At 42.4% G+C, this 19,482-nt stretch overlaps 1 protein-coding gene across 4 annotated transcripts in view; it reads right to left on the minus strand.

The window, feature by feature from the left end:
- Window positions 1-19,482, minus strand: part of CRACD (capping protein inhibiting regulator of actin dynamics) — a 108,094-nt gene that overhangs the window by 40,623 nt on the left and 47,989 nt on the right. For 3 of the 4 annotated variants that reach the window (XR_014551927.1, XM_083630052.1, XM_083630053.1), the window contains exon 3: window positions 124-289. Coding sequence is in view for 1 of the 4 variants with exons in the window: in XM_083630051.1 (XP_083486177.1) it covers window positions 124-289; window positions 16,071-16,095 (191 nt within the window). In the remaining 3 variants the exon portion in view is untranslated. Of the gene's footprint in view, window positions 1-123; window positions 290-16,070; window positions 16,192-19,482 lie in introns of those variants that run through there. The other variant, XM_083630051.1, reaches the window with a different exon arrangement.

Below are 19,482 nucleotides of genomic sequence, written 5' to 3' on the forward strand. Positions count from 1 at the left end.
ACAAAATGCAAAATGGTCATGTTTGATTCACATAAGAATTCTCAGTATAGCTACCATTTTTCTTCCAGGCAGGCTGAGGACAAAAGGTGCATCAGCAATGGCAAAATACACAAGTTTCATTACCTCAGACCACTGTTTGTCTCTTCATCGGAAGACAGTCCATTGCAGACATTTCCAAAGGAACTGCTTGGTTTCAGCTTGGTGTCCTCTTGGTCTGGGGTCGCCTCCCGTTTTTTCCTCCTACCAAAAAACTTCTTAAAAGGCTGGAATTTGCTTGCTTTTTTCTTGTCTGCAGAGAACGAGACAAATGTACACAGGAGCTTATCAACACTGCACCTCTGAGCACCCTTGGGTGAACGGAAAGGCAGTTAGTTAAGCACTTGCCAAGGAAGAATGAGGCCAAAGAGCAGTCAAAAGTCTAAGCAAACGTTGTGCTTGGAATTTAAATGTGTGCCTTCCATGTAACACTGAGAAAGGCACTATATATCAAAAAGCAAGACTGGAGGCATTGAAACTGAAGGCCCTGCATTGCAAAGGCAAAATGGAAAGCATTAAAATATCTGCCCTCAAGTTTGAAAGATTCACACTTGGGTGTCAGGACCAGACTAATATTTAGAAGGGGGAAAATCAGGATTATATGCACCAACCAGTATGCTGCAACACTGTGGATTTGATAGCAGAATTATTATTTTTGTTGTTGAAGGAATATTACCTGCAACAGATACTAAGCATCAGAGTGTGGAAGGGGGAGTTGCAACTAATTTATTATTTAAATTTCCAGAGGGGTAGCCATATTAGTCTCTTGCCACAAAAACAAGAAAAGTATTGTGGCATCTTAGTAGGCTAGTGCGTTAGGTTTTGTCAGCTAAAGGCCATTTCATCCTGAGTTGCAGGTGCATATATACATTGGGGGAAGGGGTAAACAGCAAGGTCAGAAGGAAATTAAATTCAGAAAAGTACAGGCTGTGACCGTAACCTTATTAACAATGGCCCATCACAGAAAAACAGTAATTAGAACACAGACATCTTGGCATTGGCAAGACAATTAACACCTGTGGTTTGATAAAAAATCCATTGTGTGGATTCACAGACACAGCATTGCGTCTGCCGAAATGGAATGCAGTCCGTGAAAGCTTATGCCATGATAAATTTGTCAGTCTGGAAGCTGCCACAAGGCTCCTTGTTCTTAATATTTAAATAGTGATATCAGTCAGTATCACACAGATGGCTTGGTTAATGACAAGGTGGGGCTAAGATGGGAGGACTGGGCAAATACGTTGATTCAAGTTTTGCTTGTTTGAGTCAAAGCTATTCCTCAGGTTTGCTTATGGGCACCTGGAAGGTAGCTTCCTCATATCCCAAGGCAACTGCTGCCTCTCTGTGTTTATGGGCCATGATACCATTTACGCTGTAATGGCATTTTGGTAAATAAAGAACCACTCCCTAGTTAGAGAGTTGTATATTTAACTCAATTTAGACACCAGTGAGCCTAAGTTAGGGCTCAGCAACTGTAGCAGCCCAGGATCTCAATTATGTCTCGGAGCACGTATAAGGCTGAGTCACTGGTTAAGTGCAGATGCTCAAACAAATCACGTTGTTAACGTGGGAAAGTTTCCCTGCTTAAATGTGTGCAAAAGTGCAGGGATACTATGGCGAGCCTTGTAGTACACTACAGTATTCTGTAGCTGGCGTTGTTGCTTCAACCCTAATTGTTGATTAGCTCTGCACTGCTGCAACTTTTGGTTGTTGCTTCCTGCTTTGTTTTGATGGAAGCCAATGGTTTAATCAATACCTTATCATGGTAATAAAGGTAATTCATACTGATAAAGGCATTGTTTCCAAAAGGTTAATAAAGCACCCCCCACCTCCTGTTTTTGGGAGTTCTTTTTGGAAAGAGGGAAAGGGTTAGAAAGAAGATTGTGTTGCTATTAAACAGAGAAACTATTTTATGTAATTACACACACACACACACACACACACACACTAATCACCCAACACACAGAGATGACAACTTCAGAGTTTCTTACTCTGCAGTTTCATACATAAGCAACAACAAACTTTCTATTACAGTGCAGCAATCTGATCATCAGGCAGTTAAACTGAGAACCCCTTTTGGGCTGGAGGAAGATTCCAGCCTCAAACTTCCTCACCCCATTTCCCCGTTTCTGTCCAGTATTCCCTAGAAATAAACAGTCATTTTCTTCATATTACAAAAAAAGTGAGTCTAAATTTTATTTACAGATTAAAATGCATACTTAACAGCACACACCAATTCAATACTTTGAAAACTCAGGAAAACTGTGAAGGAATAAATACTACAAAACGCATAAACAACACCTGAAATAGAAATCATACATTTAAAATCTGAACGTGAAGAAAAAGCAGGAAGGACAAACATTTCTTTAAGACAGATCTAGCAATGAGACTCCATCATAATAGCTTGGAAGAATCACATTCTTACTCTGTAACACCTGCTGTAGATGGCCATAGAGAAGACCAATTTAGTAACCAGGTGGTTAATGTAGGGAAGCCTTATCATTGGATTAGACCCTTGACTTTTACCACATACAGTGGTACCTCAGTTTTTGAATGTCTCCGTTGACGAATGTTTCAGTTTTGGAATGCCGTAAACCCAGAAGGAAATGCTTCCGTTTTCGAACACGCTTCGGAAGTCAAACGACTTCCGCTGAGTGTATATGTTTTTTCAATTTTCAATATATTTTTCTCAATTTTCTCTATTAAATTTGCAGGCCGCCCTTTGTCCCTCGGTTTTCGAACGTTTCGGAACTCGAACGGTCTTCCAGAATGGATTACGTTCGAAAACCAAGGTACCACTGTATTAGAATACATGGCTATAGAATTATCACACTATGGTTTCACTAATATTGACAAATGAGCAAATGTGTGGGTCTATGTTTCAGTGACGTCTTTATGATGTTTCCAGGTCATTTCCAGGTTCGGTGTGATGCGGTCACACACATATTGAAAAAACGTTAATGGGGGGCTGCCTGTATATTCTTTTAAAATATATGCTATTTTAGTTCCGTAATTCAAAAAAAGAAGAAAAAAAGAATAGCCCTACCAAAAAGAGAGAAAGAGAGAGCTTTATCCATAGCTGTCAACTTTTCCCTTTTCTTGCGAGGAATCCTATTCGGAATAAGGGAATTTCCCTTAAAAAGAGGGAAAAGTTGACAGCTATGCTTTATCCCATACCAGTAAATTTATGCAATCTTTGTCTTGCTGGAGATAACCATTAAAGAAGCTGTCAATTTTGCATGGTGTGCTTGAAACCACTTTGTTAAGCTGGTTTTCGCTAATGGCCTGCCAAACAGGAGCTGAAGAGAATAACTCCACTGCTTTGCCAAATTTCTAATCAGATGCAGATGGGCAGTAAAATTCTGCTCACTTGCCAGAGCATTGAAGACTGTACCACACCTTGCTATATTACTACTTGATAAAGGGTTATTTGAATTTGCCTATAAAATTCCCCCCGAAAAAGCACTAGCAATGAGAGCAGCTACAACTGATAGACTGAGGAGAAGAATCTGGAAAACACTGCTGCCCAGGGTTATTATTATTATTATTATTATTATTAGCCCACCAGTATCACAACTTTGCAAGAGAACAGAGCCATGAGCCATGCAGTACTACAGCACAACAGCAGCAGATGGTATTCTGGATCTGTTCTTGCGTGGGCAACATAATCTGCCTATAAATCTCATCTTATTATTGTGAGCTGCTTCGAGAACCACTATGTTATACAAATATTGTAAACAAACACTGCAACAGCCTATATTTCAATTTCTTAAGCCAGTCATTTTCAGTTTGCAAAGATCAAATAAATGCGATGGCAAGTACACCTGGGAAGTGTTGGGGTGCCAGAGTTTTGTGGGTGCAAAATTCAGGGTGCTTCTGTGTTCAGCCCAGTTTAATCAAACCTTGATTTATTCTAACTTTTACTAAATCCAAAAATTATGGGTGCCCTTGCACCTTCAAAACTCTGCCACCCCAAAATGTAACTGGTGCACTTGTGTTAAACCATATTAACTATCAGACATAAAAATCTTTACTTAATTAAATTCAAGATGGAAATGGAAATAGCATGAAACTAGATATAGTATTTTTCCATTTTTCTGTCTGACCCATAATCCCATTACTAAAGCAATATTACAAAATAAAGCATCTGATCTCGCAACAGATTGCAATTCCTGTGCCTCTAATATTGCAATACTCAAACACCAGGGACAAATTAATGAGAACATTACAGCTAAAATCACATTACCCTTCAAAATGACTGGCAATATTTTTTTAAACTCCCCCCCCCCCATATAAATACATTTTTTAAATACGAAATGGATTTAGAAGATTCTAAGAAGGTTCACATGTAACTTAAACCATGGATTAGTAACCCAACCACCGCATTTTTCCATCTATAAGACGCCTCCATGCATAAGACACCCCCTATTTTTGCGGCAACAACCAATAGTCAGCCCACTCTTGGCACTATCCGTGTATAAGACGCCCCCTAATTTTTGACATTCTTTTTAAGGAAAAAAACCTAGTCATACATGGGAAAATACGGTATTAACTGGCTTTTTGTTCTCCCTCTTCCCTCTCCTCTGGGGTAACCAAAAGGAGAAGCTTCTGCTTACATTTTAGATTAGGGGCCTTTGGTGTCTTTCAGAGAGTCTGTTACTTAAATTTGCTTTGGGATATGTGCAGGCTACTGGCTCGTTTGTGGGGCGTTCCGAGGATCGCCAGTTTTTCAAATGGGTATGTTGTAGCGATGACAACAGTTCCTTACATTTCCAGTGTGTCCCTGGGCCCAAAAAAGATTGGGGGACCTCTGTTCTACCACCCTTTAAGGCTCAGCTGTGTGCCACACCAATTCCTTCAAAGAGAGATACTGTCCCCAGGTATAAAGGTAAAGGTAAAGGGACCCCTGACCATTAGGTCCAGTCGTGACTGACTCTGGGGTTGCGGTGCTCATCTCGCTTTATTGGCCGAGGGAGCCGGCGTACAGCTTCCGGGTCTTGTGGCCAGCATGACTAAGCCGCTTCTGGCGAACCAGAGCAGCACACAGAAATGCCGTTTACCTTCCCGCCAGAGTGGTACCTATTTATCTACTTGCACATTGATGTGCTTTCAAACTGCTAGGTTGGCAGGAGTTGGGACCGAGCAACAGGAGCTCACCCCGTCACGGGGATTCGAACCGCCGACCTTCTGATTGGCAAGTCCTAGGCTCAGTGGTTTAACCTGCAGTGCCACCCGCGTCCCTGTCCCCAGGAATACATCGCTTCTAAAAATATATATTTCCTGTAGATATAACTTACCCAATGTCACCTCACAAGACTTAAAGACCAGAGAGCTGCAAAAAAATTTCAGTAGTTCCCTTACTAAGAATGAGGGGATGTCAGAAGAGGCTCAAAGTTGTCTAGGTGCTATGTGGCTGAAATTCTATAAGCGCACTCAAGTATTGACCAGCAAACAGGAAAAGTACCCTAGCTGTTTAATCTTCTCTATTTTGTGGATGTTACTATTGCTTCTGAAAATTATACAGATCCCTAGTGCAATTTGTTCTAGTGAACCTAATACCAACCAACACATACAATAGGAAAATAAATGGCTCACCAAGATTAAAACTGACTAACCTGAAACAATATTTGATTTATATAATTTTTACTATGTGCTTTCCACTCTAGAGCTAAGTGAATAAAAGCTCGGGGTCAAGGCTGGCTTTCTATAGCCATTGAAGAACACAGGATAAAAATAATTCAACGCAAATCAAAGAGGCCTTTAGAAGCAAATTCCATGACCTAAGGCTCCTGGCCTTCACATTTGACAAGCACGTTCCAGTATTTTATGCATTGTTCAATAAGCAACATATTTTATCGATGCTTACCATAAGAAATACTATAATATCTCCCCGATATATTTCCTGCATTTTCAATAACAAGTTCTGCCGTACTGCCATTTCCTCTGCCCCCATTACCTTCCATTGCCATATTTCACACCCACTCTTAGCCCTACTGTTGTCAAAAGGGAAGGGAAGAGCAAGAAATGGGTATGTGTGGGTGGTTGGGGATATAGAATTAACTTCATGAAGTCTCGGTGGTTGGGGATATAGAATTAACTTCATGAAGTCTCCTCCTCTCTCTCATTCCTATATTCGCACATTTCTTTTAAATTGTCAGTCTTTCACATTTTTGCCTCATGACAACATTTGAGGAAATAATATAGCACCCTTAAAAATAACCAGTTGATTAAGCTTAGTTTTAATAATTACATAATTTAATGATGAAAAGCCATTTAATAAATGAACAAATGTATCAACCCATTACTTGAAGCAAACACTTCTCTGAACATATTGCTGGGTCGTGGTTTATCAAACTATGGCTTCTTTGATCGTCTGAACCCAGCAAGCTAACTTTGGCTTGTTTGTTGCCAACAAAAAACAATTTGAAGCTATAGCTTGATATTGACCTACGAACCTTGATTTGTTTTATCTACAGCTTGGTGTTATGTGTGAACCCAGCACCCTCTCTTAACCACTGCATAAGCAGCTGCAAAACAAGCTATAGTTAGTCTGACCATCAATGGGACCACTTGTGGTTAACCCATAGTTTTTTTAACAGATATGGCTCAGCCGTATGTACAAGCAAGGCCACTACCTTCACAGGAGACTGTAAGCGAGCGAAGAAGTATTGGCGCAATGACAATCCTATTTCAAAAAGCAAACAGTTCAAAGAAACATGTATCCCAGAGAAGCCATCAGTTAATTGCATCATATTGATCTACTGAAGTCTGGGTAGCAATGAAGCATCATCATAGGCATACTATAGCCAGCTACCTTGGAATTTTGCTTTTGTGGGAGCCCAAAGGATTGCTCACCAGTTTAGCAAATATTTAGTCATCGTTTAGAGGAAACTGTCTGTTTTATACTGTATTTTCCGGCGTATAAGACGACTGGGCGTATAAGACGACCCCCAACTTTTCCAGTTAAAATATAGAGTTTGGGATATACTCGCCATATAAGACTACCCCTCTTCCAACGCACATCAAATAAAACCGGAAGCGATTTGGGTCGTTCTGTTGCTGGTGATTGGGGGGGGGCTTCTGGGGCCAATTTTCAAGCGTATTTTTGCTTCATCTAGAGAGCTTGGTGTCCTCTGATTTAATTTGCTGTCATTTTGTCCTTTGGTGGGGAGTTGCTGCAGGAGCTGCTGCTGTAGCCGGCGTATAAGACGACCCCTGACTTTTCAGAAGATTTTCCTGGGTTAAAAAGGAGTCTTATATGCCAGAAAATACAATAAATGCAAAAAAATTGTTTCATGTTAGGTAATCAACAGTCACAGCAAATGTTTGGCTAAGTTTGATGGGAGTGGCATGCCCAGAGCTGATCTAGGATAAGATGAAAACATGGTGCTGACATTAGAAAATCACTTCCCTGCAGGCAGTGTAGGCTTGTGTGTTGCTTTTATGGACAGTAAATTAACTGTAGATTGTCTCCCTATGCATGATCCAACCTCCTAGTTTACTCTACCCACCCTCTGCACCCTCATCCCTTGGCTCAGACAAGGTGCAGCAGCCTTCAGCAGCACAGCCTAGCCAGAGAGCCGTGTAAAACATTAATAAACCAGCTGAATTTTCTCTGCTTATGTGTGGGAGTGTTCCAGCAGACAATATAACTAAGAGCCAGCATACATTTTTCCTGCAGCAGTCATATGCCAGGCTGGTTCGCAATAAGTGAAAAATCCAGTTTTCAAAGGCATCCAGTTGCAATCATTTGTTTATGCAAACATTTCTGATATGCCAGCATTGAATACCAAAGATTTGTAGAGGCAGATGTACCGTATTTTTTGCTCTATAAGACTCACTTTTTCCCTCCTAAAAAGTATGGGGAAATGTGTGTGCGTCTTATGGAGTGAATGCAGCCTGTGCAGCTATCCCAGAAGCCAGAACAGAAAGAGGGATTGCTGCTTTCACTGCGCAGCGATCCCTCTTGCTGTTCTGGCTTCTGAGATTCAGAATATATTTTTTTCTTGTTTTCCTCCTCCAAAAACTAGGTGCGTCTTGTGGTCTGGTGCGCCTTATAGAGCGAAAAATACGGTAATTCTACAGCTATGAACATCTATCTTAATTGTAAATCTCTGGAAAGAGAGAGTGAATGCTAACATTTATCGCAAGCAAAATTCTGTATACAATAAAATTATAATTTTAACTGCCCTTGTTTTTCTAGCTATCAAACAACATCAGATTACTGTCAAAGAGGTTGCCAGATTTCCCGCGGCATGCTGGGAAAAACCCTTTATGTTCTGAATGGCTGCATTTCCCCTCATCTCTCTTTGTACACACAAAGCTTTTTTTAAAAAAAAAGCCAAGAAGCCATGTAAGCAAAAGCGTTCAATAGGAAAACCTACTGAATTTAGAAATAGATTTGCACAGTCATTTATTCAAAGGCAACATTACTAGAGTACTTACAGCTTAACTATGAAATATTAACTTAAGAATGGTAATGTAGGAACTGTAATCATTTTGGTATAGATACTCTGAAACAACTTTGGTTAATAGATTCATAAACGTTTATCTGAGTGCTTATTGTTGCTTTATTTTTATGTAATAGTTGCATGTCATAGGCTTTTATTTAAACAAAGATATAGCTCAATGCCACAAATAAAACAGCTTAGAGATGAAAATGAATAAAAATAAAAAACTATGTTAAGAAAGTAATAATGGTAAAGCAGAGCTCTTATTTTTCACGATAGTCCTACTTATTTAAAAATTGGTAAAATACCTACAGTGGCATCTCGGTTTTCGAATGCCTCGGTTTTCGAACGTTTCAGAACTCGAATGGACTTCCAGAACAGATTATGTTCGAAAACCGAGGTACCACTGCATTGTGAACTATGTTTATATGTGAGGGGAGAACTAGCACACTGCATAATTCCATGGAGTCCCCTATTAATGGAGCTGGGCAATCATAGGTCGTGGGCAAGTTTTGCTCACTGCAACGATGTTCATGGTGCACTGCTAAATTTCCCCCTGTAGGAACAGGTTAGTCATGAGTATGTAAAGGGGTGTGCTTGGGACTATTGCTATTATAGGAGCTCACTTTGCTTCCTACCAGTGGTAACCAGATGTTCTAGGAAGAAGTCTCACATGCACCCCAGCCATGACCCCATATGGTCTCCCATTTACTTCGGCTGCTTGTAGAACTCAGTACAGGCCTTTGAAATCAATCAGTCACTGTATCAGTGGTGGCAGCTGCCTACTGCAGTTGGTGGGGTGAAAGGTAGGAGCAGGTAGCGCCAGGGGTCACAACAGCCATTTTTGTCTGTTTCTTGCCATGGTTCCTTGCCTTTGCTTTAAACCAAAGCAAACACAACAAGCTCAGTCTTTCTGCTGCTTCCTAAGAAGTCTCCAAAAAGCTGTTTTGGCTCAGCTCCCTTGTCTCAGAATTGCAGAATTCTGGTTGACAAGAGCCCTGAATAAATTCTGATTGGCCCCAAGAAATATTTTGAAGTGCTTGCAGGAGATTGGCTGAGGGCATAGGTTTAGATTCTAAAATAAACCACTTGATGCATTAACTGCGTCCCAGTTGGCTAGGTATTGGCCAGTTTCAAGGAAAGAAGGCCACTTGGTAGGGCTGGATATTCTCCCAGAATATTTTAAGATCTCTTCCTCTGAAGAGTTACGGAGGCAGGGTTAGGTCATGGCAACTGAAATATACTCAGAGTCAAGAGTGGACTTCATGCTCTTTATTCAGCTCATAGTGGTGAGGAGGAATGGAAGTTCCCCGAGAATGTCTGCTTTATATACATTATTTACACAATGGGCCCCACGTGATTAGCTAATTCTGGGATTCTCCTGTAGGCCAACCAGGCTGTGGATTCACTTCCACCTGGAGCTGGATTGGGTGGCTCCTGTGGACCAATCCGACTGCTGCATTCTGAATCCTATTGTTCTAGGACCAATCAGACTCTGCATTTTGGATCCTATTCAACTCAGTACATAACAGCGATATAGGCTTCAAGAAGGAAGACAGGCAGAGAGTGCATAATTATAATGTGGGAGAAGGAGAAAGGAAGAGTTGTCTCAAGTTCTGAGCTTAAAGGGCAGGGGCAGTGGTAATATGCTGCTCTGTGTAAGGTCATTTGATGCCCTCCCTCCAGCCCATGTGGCACTGGCTTGAGCCAGGGTTTGGGAAGGAGGTGTGAGGCTCTGGCAGCATCTTAGAGCCCTCTTCTAGGATCCTGTCTGAGCCCCCGCGTCTCCTTCCCAAAGCTGGGTAAGTGGACTTTGAGAAGGTGCCCTCCTTGGCTGAGTGCCCAGTGCAGCCATGCTGCTCGTACTGCCCTAAATCCACCTCAGTAAAGGGGAACTGTGGGGTTGGGGGAGGCTGCTGTTGCTGTTCCTTTTGCTCTTATGAGCCAACCACCCATTTGCCTGCCTTGTGTATGAAAAGAGAATATAAGGGGCTTTTGTGTGTGTTTTTAAAGCAAACAATGTCTTGCCTATTTAAAAAAACAAGCGACCAGGAGTGTTGCACAGAAACCACACAGAATGCAAAAAGAAAAGAAGCATGTTCTTAAAAGATTCATTACAGTTTAATGTGTTTTGTCTTGTTCAGGAAATATCCTACAAAGAATTTTTAAAAAATGAAAAGTCATAGACTACAGACATAACACAGATGTATACAGTATTATTTAAAATGCTTAAAACACTGGAAAGGTAAGTGTTTTGAAAAGGAAAGAAATTCTGGCCAGCGTTTAAAAACAGTCTGTTAATAGGAAAGCATTTCCAAACTCTCAATTACAGCGAAAAAGTCAGTACTTCTCATGGTGCCGGACAGAAAACAGCTACTTCATGGACCTGAAAGTTTGAGGTATTTGTTGCACTAAGTTTTGAAATGGTAACTTATTAAAGTTTACTTAATAATGTTTTTTTAGATGTGGACACACCTAGCTTTGCTCCAGCCTCTCCTCTAACCCATTACGAGCTGCCCAAGGGCAGAGGCAATGGGGAGGCAAAGGAGAGGCAGAGGGATGCTCCCTTGCAGCTGGGGTCGCTGTCGTTCAGCCTCCTCCCTGAGCTCTGCAGCTGGCCAGGAAAATAGGGACATTCCGGGATCAAATCAGAAGCGAGGATGGCTTTCATCGTTCTGGGACTGTCCCTGGAAAAATCAAGACACTTCCAGGGCGTGAAATGCGTACTCCATCTGTATCAGTGGCTATCGAAAGCAGACAGACATAAATCAAAACCTGCAATCACACCATCTCCACTTACGTTTGGAGAATTTGGGATACTTCACAGCAGCTAATACTGTAATGAGTCATTCATATATCTTAAAAGCGGAAAGAAAGCCGGCGTCGCTGCCTATGGTGCCTCAAAAGAACTTTCTTTAGCTACCGTACAAAGAAGAGAGCTTTAAGGACGTTCACCCGCTTGACAAATGTGAATCTTTTCCTTTGTATTCCGCTAACACCCAGTACTCCCACGCACACTGACAAAGCAAACGCTTCTTTATTATTCAGGTCTGCGGTGCAAAAAGCCAAATGATCATTTAATTTACAGTTCTGAAGAAGAGAGTAGTTAAGTACTCCAACGCGTTCAGATGTCTTTAAGAAAAAAAGGAAAGAAAAAAATCTCTCTCTCCCTGGGCAGCATTCCTGAAGATTGTGGGCGCAAGTTGCCTGCTGTTAATGGGCAGTTGATATCAGAGGCCCTATTGTATTGCTCGCTTGTATCAAGTGTGCCATGGAAACAAGTAGGCCTCAAAAACACATTAACCTGGTTGAATGTGAACTGAAGCCAGACTTTGACTCGGTGCTAACATAGCATGGAATGAACTAGCAGGCAGGTCAGATTTGCTTCGCTTGCCAGGCGAATGGGAGTGGCTTTGGATGTTACTGAACAGGAAGTTGGGGGTGTGTGTGTGTTGCGTACTGAGTTGAATAGGATCCAAAATGCAGCAGTCTGATTGGTCCTAGAACGATAGGATTCAGAATGCAGCAGTCTGATTGGTCCTAGAACCATAGGATCCAGAATGCAGCAATCTGATTGGTCCACAGGAGCTACCCAATCCAGCTCCAGGTGGAAGTGAATCCGCAACCTGATTGGCCTACAGGAGAATCCCGGAATTAGCCAATCACATGGGGCCCATTCTGTAAATAATGTATATAAAGCAGACATCCTGGGGGAAATTCCATTCCTCCTCACCACTATGAGCTGAATAAAGAGCATGAAATCCACTCTCGACTCCAAGTATATTTCAGGGCATAAGGCAAAGGGGGCTGGCACCATGCATGCAGAAGTTGCACAGTTCAGTCCCCAACATCTGCAGGCAAAATAAACTCAGGTCTGGGAAGAAACTAGAGTTGGCAACCAACAAATATTTTGCCTGGCTACTGCCATTTTTGCTTCTTTGTATCAGGCATTATGGAGTGGGGATTCTCCTGATTCATCTCCTGATTCATCTAAGTCTCCTGATTCATCTAAATCTGCCAGGCTGCAATCTCCAAATCACCAAAAGCCAACAGGTGCCAGCTTCTGACCTGCAAAATCTCGCCTCCAGTTCCAACCACTAAATGGGTATTTTTTAAAAAAATGATAATGACAACAGTAATAATACCTCCATCTAGAGCAGGCATGGGGAACTGGATTCCCAGCTAGTGGGCTGAATCCAGACCTCTCCTAGCCCCTGCAGTCCACTGTATTTTGGGGAGGAGGGTGCACATAAAATGGCCATAGCAATCTCGCTCAAAAAAATGGGGCGTCCCATTTTTTCCCAGGACATGTGGCAGGTATGAAAACATGGGGGAAGTGGGGAGAGGGGGAAACGCACACCACCTTGAGCTTCTTGGAGGGAAAAGGTGAGGTGGGAATATAAATAAAGAAAAACAAGATGCACACAGTTACAAAATTAAAAGATGCCTGCTTCTTGGGAGAAAAGCAATGACAAACCTAGACAGCATCTTAAAAAGCAGAGACATCACCTTGCCAACAAAGGTCCGTCTAGTTAAAGCTATGCTTATCTCAGTCGTGATGTATGGAAGTGAGAGCTGGACCATCAAGAAGGCTGATCACCGAAGAATTGATGCTTTTGAATTATGGTGCTGGAGGAAACTCTTGAGAGCCCCATGGACTGCAAGAAGATCAAACCTATCCATTCTTAAAGAAATCAGCCCTGAGTGCTCACTGGAAGGACAGATCCTGAAGCTGAGGCTCCAATACTCTGGCCACCTCATGAGAAGAGAAGACTCCCTGGAAAAGACCCTGATGTTGGGGAAGATAGAGGGTACAAGGAGAAGGGGACGACAGAGGACGAGATGGTTGGATAGTGTTCTCAAAGCTACCAGCATGAGTTTGACCAAACTGCGGGAGACAGTGGAAGACAGAAGTGCCTGGCGTGCTCTGGTCCATGGGGTCACGAAGAGTTGGACACGACTAAACGACTAAACAACAACAAGATGCACACTTGCTACTGCCATCAGCAGGCACAGCCAAACACTTCTGTCTCCCTGGCTGGGGAAGCTAGCTGTGTTGGAGGCAGGCAGACAGGGCAAAGCACTGCCACAGCTACCTCCTCAGAGGCTCTAGCTGTGCACCATTCTAATTTTTAAAATTTCTAACCCCAGGGCGAGTGTAGTAGTGAGCTATGTCAATCAGACCACAGTTGGGGGGGGGGGTCACAGAGCCAATGAGAGCACCGGTGTAGCAAGGAGTGGGCCAAGCACCCTCACAGCCTGGCCCCTTACTGTTCTCACTGGTCCTGCAATCCCAAAATCCCTAATAAATACAAGCAAGCAAGAAAGCAAACAAAGAAGGCTGCACCAAGGGCCCATCCACATTTGGCCAGCAGCATTTCTTGTCACATGCAGGAAGGAGAATTTGTTGTCCTCCCCTCCCAAGCAGAGGAAACTTGTCCCCTTTGACTATCGAGGGAAATGAACATTATTCAAAAATGAAATAAAAAACAGACTCATCCAAATGCAGACATCACTTCTGGGAGTGCTTCAGGCTACATTTAAAGCTGCCCTGCCTCTGAGCAGTTGTTCTGTCATGAAAGAAAAAAGCACAGAGGCAGGGGAGAGTCAAGAAAAGCCCTAGGTATTTGTGTGCTACGCTTGTCCATCGTTACATTCTGTGTGCTTTCTCGAGAACACCAAAACCTAAAAAACACATTGGTTGGGCTAGTGGGCACACAGCTTAGGGTTATCTCCAAGTGATTTTTGTATCTGTTTTATTTATATCATTTGCTTTAAAAAAAATTATACTGCTTAATAATAAAAACCTGTAAGCTGCTTCCATAAAAGCAACAAGAACGCAACAACATTCAATAAAGGTTTCCTAAAAACTAGAATAGAACAAAACTATATATTTCGCAATTAAAAGTGGGCAGCGTACAGAACAAGATTCCTTGATTTGACGCTCCTGGCAAAAACAAAGCAAAAAAGCAACATTTTTGTCATCCTCAGAATGTGGCAAAAAAGTCAGATAATTCCATGAGCGCTCAATATTTCAGTTTAACACACACACACACACCCGAGCATTGTGTCCAATGTGGACATAGAAGGATATGCTGAAAAGAACAGAGCCTGTCTAGAGGAGAGTGACCGGAATGGTGAGGATCTGGAAACCTATGAGGAAAGGTTGAAAGAGACACGTTTGCTCGGCAGGGAGAAGAAAATCATAGAATTGTTGAGTTGGGTCATCTAATCCAACTTGCTGCAATGCAGGACTCTCAATGTGTAGCCCCCCACCCAATTTGAAACCATGCCGGACCCTGCTGAGCACTGCAAATGTGCTAGACCAAGGACTGCCACACCAAAAATAGAGCAGATTTCTCCTCTCTTGCTCCAGAGGACACAACTTGAACCAGTGGATGGAAATTGTAGGGAAGCAGATTTCATCTAAACAGTAAGACACACTTCCTAACAGCAGGAGACAGCTTTGCAAAAAGGGTTGGCTCTCCTTCACATGAAGTATTTAATCAGAGACTGACAGCCATCTGCCAGGGATTCTGAAATCGTATCCTGCATTGTAGAAGCTGCACTTAGTACCTAGGGTGGATTAAATGGGCTCCAAGATACTTTCCAACTCTATGGTTCTATGAATACTCATTGTGGAATATATTGCATGGTTTCATTCGATAGGATCTGAATTAAATCAATTACCTCCTCTGCTGGTGATTTTTCAGGTATGTAAAAAATAATAATATTGCAATCAATGCTTTGCCAAGAGATGCTACTGCATTAGGTTTGTGTATCAGCATGTTCATCTGTTAAGAAATGCTGCCTTCCTTTGCTATGTCTCTTAGGCGATAATCACTTACCCGGGAGTAAACCTCATTGAACTCAGTGGGATTTGTAGTGTTCAAGATTATTGGTTAGTAATTTTTACTGTTAAAAAAACAATAGTACCCAACAATTATAAAGGAGTCTACTAACACATGATTACTTGCAGAAGTCAAAGGCATATCAAGACTTCTCAGTTTGTTGCAGCATAATGGGTATGAAAGAACTGCCACCAATTTGGTAATCTAGTATCAGCACAGACAAAAAATTTTGTAGCCAACTGCGCAGTCCTAAATCCACCGGGTATACCATTAAATTCCTTTCCCAATCCTGCAGCATTCAGGATCAAAAACATGGAAATGGAAATTAAACTATTTGTTATCTACCAGTTGCAAATCTGAATGCCAGTCAAAACAGGTTCCTAAATTCTACAACTACAGTTGATAATAACAGAAGTTACCAGCAAAAAAACAAACAGCAGCATAATGGGAAACAAATTGATCCTATTACTGCTGCAGCTGAATCAGAGTCTAATTTGCACACATGCTTATGAAAAAGCGTTGTGAGCCTGCCATGAAAAGCAATAGCATCCTCAGGTTTGCAGATATGAAACACAGCAAGTTATACATTCATCAATCATCTTGCAAGAGAAATCAAACCTAAGCTACAAATCACCAGCATTATAGCAACATGCTATTTTTTTTTAAAGCAGCACGCTTCTGAATCAGAGATCACTGTGTGCTTCATAATTCACAAGAAAGGCATTTTACTTACAAGGCTTCTTAAGCAAATTGATCATTTTGAACGGCAGGTGAGAGGCAGAAGCAGAAAGCCTTTCCTGCTTTGATCCCCTTCAAAGGAAAAACTGAAACTATGAGATCACGGATGGAAAAATTTATCCCAAAATTGGTTAAAGAATATTTAAAAGCAAATGAAGTTTGTGTGGGCACAGCCTGGTGGTTCAAGTTGAAAATACATGGGCTATATTTGGATTTCAGAAAAAAAGAAACGCCCACAGATGTCTTTGGAAAGTAAAGAAGCCTCTAGCAGGAATTGTTCCTACTCAGTAAAAGTCAGCAAGGCAGAGCTCAAATTATATAACAGAAGGAAATGGGGGGGCCTTAACAAAATGCACGAGCCCCAACTTCCCCTCCTCCCCAGTTTAATCAAGTCATGACAACTCTATGGACTTCTAAAAAAACAGTAGCTTAGGGGGCCACCAGAAAAAGATTGGGTTGGAGAGCTTTTGCATAGATTTAGCATAGGAATAATGAGCTTGGGCCCCACAGCTACCTCAAATAGTGTAAAATATATCCCATTCACTTGACTTAGCCTCACCACATCAGAGCGAAAACGTATGTGCCTTGATAATTATTGGCTGATTGCATAGGCTGGAACTAAACTGTTAAGGAACAGAAAGAAGGTGGCTACTGAAAATAGAAGCCCAGTTTTGTGGTACCTTTTCCTCAAGAATGTATAGTACTATTTACCTCATATCCTGACATCAGCCAATGGCATGGAGCAGGAACAGAGGGAGATTCAGCAAAATGATATCAGGGCATGAGGTAAATTGGAGAAAGGTGGACTTAACATGCCAGCACTTGGAAGTGAGCTTGAGAATGAACTGGTGACTAATATAGTAGATTCAAAACTGACTTAATAGTTGCTATCCAGCTGGCCCAAGCCAATGATCATGAAGCAGTATATATTCTGCTAACGACAGTTTCTGATCACTCCTCTGAGGCAGTCCCTACATACAGCATTGAGGACCATGGTGAGGCCATTTCTGTCCTGGTGGGATTGCAGTTAGCACATCAGCCTCAGCTAGTAAGAAGTACCTGGGAGCCACAGAGGCCATTTGTCTCTTCAAAGAAAACGGCAGATCTAAGTTACACGTTCAATATTTCAGGGAGAACACAGCCCAGCCCACAACAAGCTCAACATCAACTCCGAGTGCAGATGAGTCACTTCTCACCGCACCCCCGACTTATCTTGATTGGGTTAGTTACTGACCACAGCCCTATTCAGGCATTCAGGCATTAGGGCTGATTAGGGAATGTCAACATGAGCAGGAGCTGGGGATACACGTCGACTCCATCCCCCAAAGCCCTCATGTGAACGAGTCTCCACTCCTGACTTTCCCATATTGAGTGGGAAGCTCTGACGGCTGACACACTGAGAAGCCTCCACACGCAATCAGGAACTCTGCCTTATCAGGGCTCCTGAGAACCACACAGGTCTTTAGCCTCCTTGCGACCCTACCGGAAGTGGAGTATGCAGGGTCCAGTATACAGTGATACTGGAGTGGCAGCATCAGAATGCATGCCTCCCATGGCCTCTCTTCCTGTTACATTCCCTACTCACGCTGGGCTAGAATTTCAGGAGTGCTACAGCTTTAGCCAAGTTTGATGAAATGGATAAATAGACCAGGGTTCCATCGGCTTAACACTTCGCCCCTAAATCCCTGGAAAACATTACTTGACATACTAATATAGACAGACTTATTAAAATAGCAGGAGCATCAACTGCCCATCAGTGCCCATTAAAAAGCTCACATAATTAGCTGTCAGGCTATACAAAAGCCTACAGAAAAAGATGGCCAAGTCTTCACAATAGAGCGTGTCTGCGCTCTCTGACAATGTGTAATTAAGGGCAGTTTCCCTGTCCATTCTCTAGCTGTGTCTTTTATATAGGGATAGGGGGAAAGTAACAACTCTTAGCATGACCTTTGGGGAAATGCATTAGCAGCACTGACACCAATTTGGCATTTTATTTCAATTGCCTACTTCAAGGCGAGCAATAGCCTCTGGGCCTGCTAAGAGCTTCTTTAACTAAAATCTAGATATAAATCTTTCATGGTCACTTTCTCAGGGCTTATGAAGCTGTTTTCTTCTCTTCTTTCAAATATGCATTATGCTCAACCTTAGACAATGGGGTAAAAGAGTTTGAATTGATGCCAGAGTTAGACCTTGAACTCAAGACAACGTGCCGGTTCAGCAAACACGCACCCTGGTGAGGGGGGAAAAAGAAGTTAGCTCCAGATGCCTGTCAGCGCAGATGAATGTTAACAAAATGTAAACCAACCAAAATATTGCAAAAATCGCCCCATTAGAAACAAGGCACCACGATGCCCAGCAGTTACATGAAGGGCTGAATGTGTTGTCTGTGAAAAGAATGCCATATGGAATTACAGTGGCACCTCGGGTTACAAACACCTCAGGTTACAAATGCTTTGGGTTACAAACTCCACTAACCCGGAAGTAGTATCTCGGGTTGAGAACTTTGCCTCAGGATGAGAACGGAAATCGTGTGCCGGTGGCACGGTGGCAGGAGGCCCCATTAACAAAAGGTTAAGAACAGTTTTGGGTTAAGAACAGACCTCCGGAACGAATTAAGTCCATAACCCCAGGTACCACTGTAGTAGGACTGGTTCCAGCGAGAGCACACCGCCCATGTTCTCCTAAAATCTTTAATCCACCTCTCCCATTGCTTTCTCAAGTACCACAAGAGCAGTAGGGAAGATCGACTGGGGGCTGCAAGTTCTAGAGCCGTGGTTCGCAACGTGGCACAAGCCCCACAGGGGGCCAATTCGAGAATGAGTTATTAACAGTGAATGGCCTTTTAGGCTTCCTCCATGTGAATAGGAGTTCACTTTTTGAATAATAAGAATTATATGTCACGGGGGCAGGGCATCAGGATTTTAGAGATGCTTAGGTGGGGCATCGCCAAAAAAAGGTTGGGAACCACTGTTCTAGAACTTCGTTTGGTGGGCCACACATTTCTGGACCTCAGACTGTCCCACACATTTGTGCTAGCCATGGGAAATAGCAAAGGATTATTATGTTTAATCATAAGATAGTTATTTCTTCATTTAGGTATCAAATTGAAATTTTATCTATAGGTTATTATTACAGACAATTTATTGTCTGAAACTGGTATGACGTTCAGATCGCGATACCGGTTGCAGACTTTTTGAGCTGGCAATATACAACGCAGCTCCCCAACCACCGCCAGCAGAGCACATTTTACTCCCAATCTCTCTCCTCCAGAGTGATCCAGCTCTGGGGGTTCGCTCACTGTGAGAAGTGAGGTTACATGGAACCAGGCAGAGGGCCTTCTCAGTAGTCGTGGAACGTCCTCCCGTCAGATGTCACAGAAAAAAACAACTATCTGACTTTTAGAAAAC

Source organism: Podarcis filfolensis, assembly GCF_964270895.1.
Source record: "Podarcis filfolensis genome assembly, chromosome: 9".
In the NCBI taxonomy this organism is placed as follows: Eukaryota; Metazoa; Chordata; class Lepidosauria; order Squamata; family Lacertidae; genus Podarcis; species Podarcis filfolensis.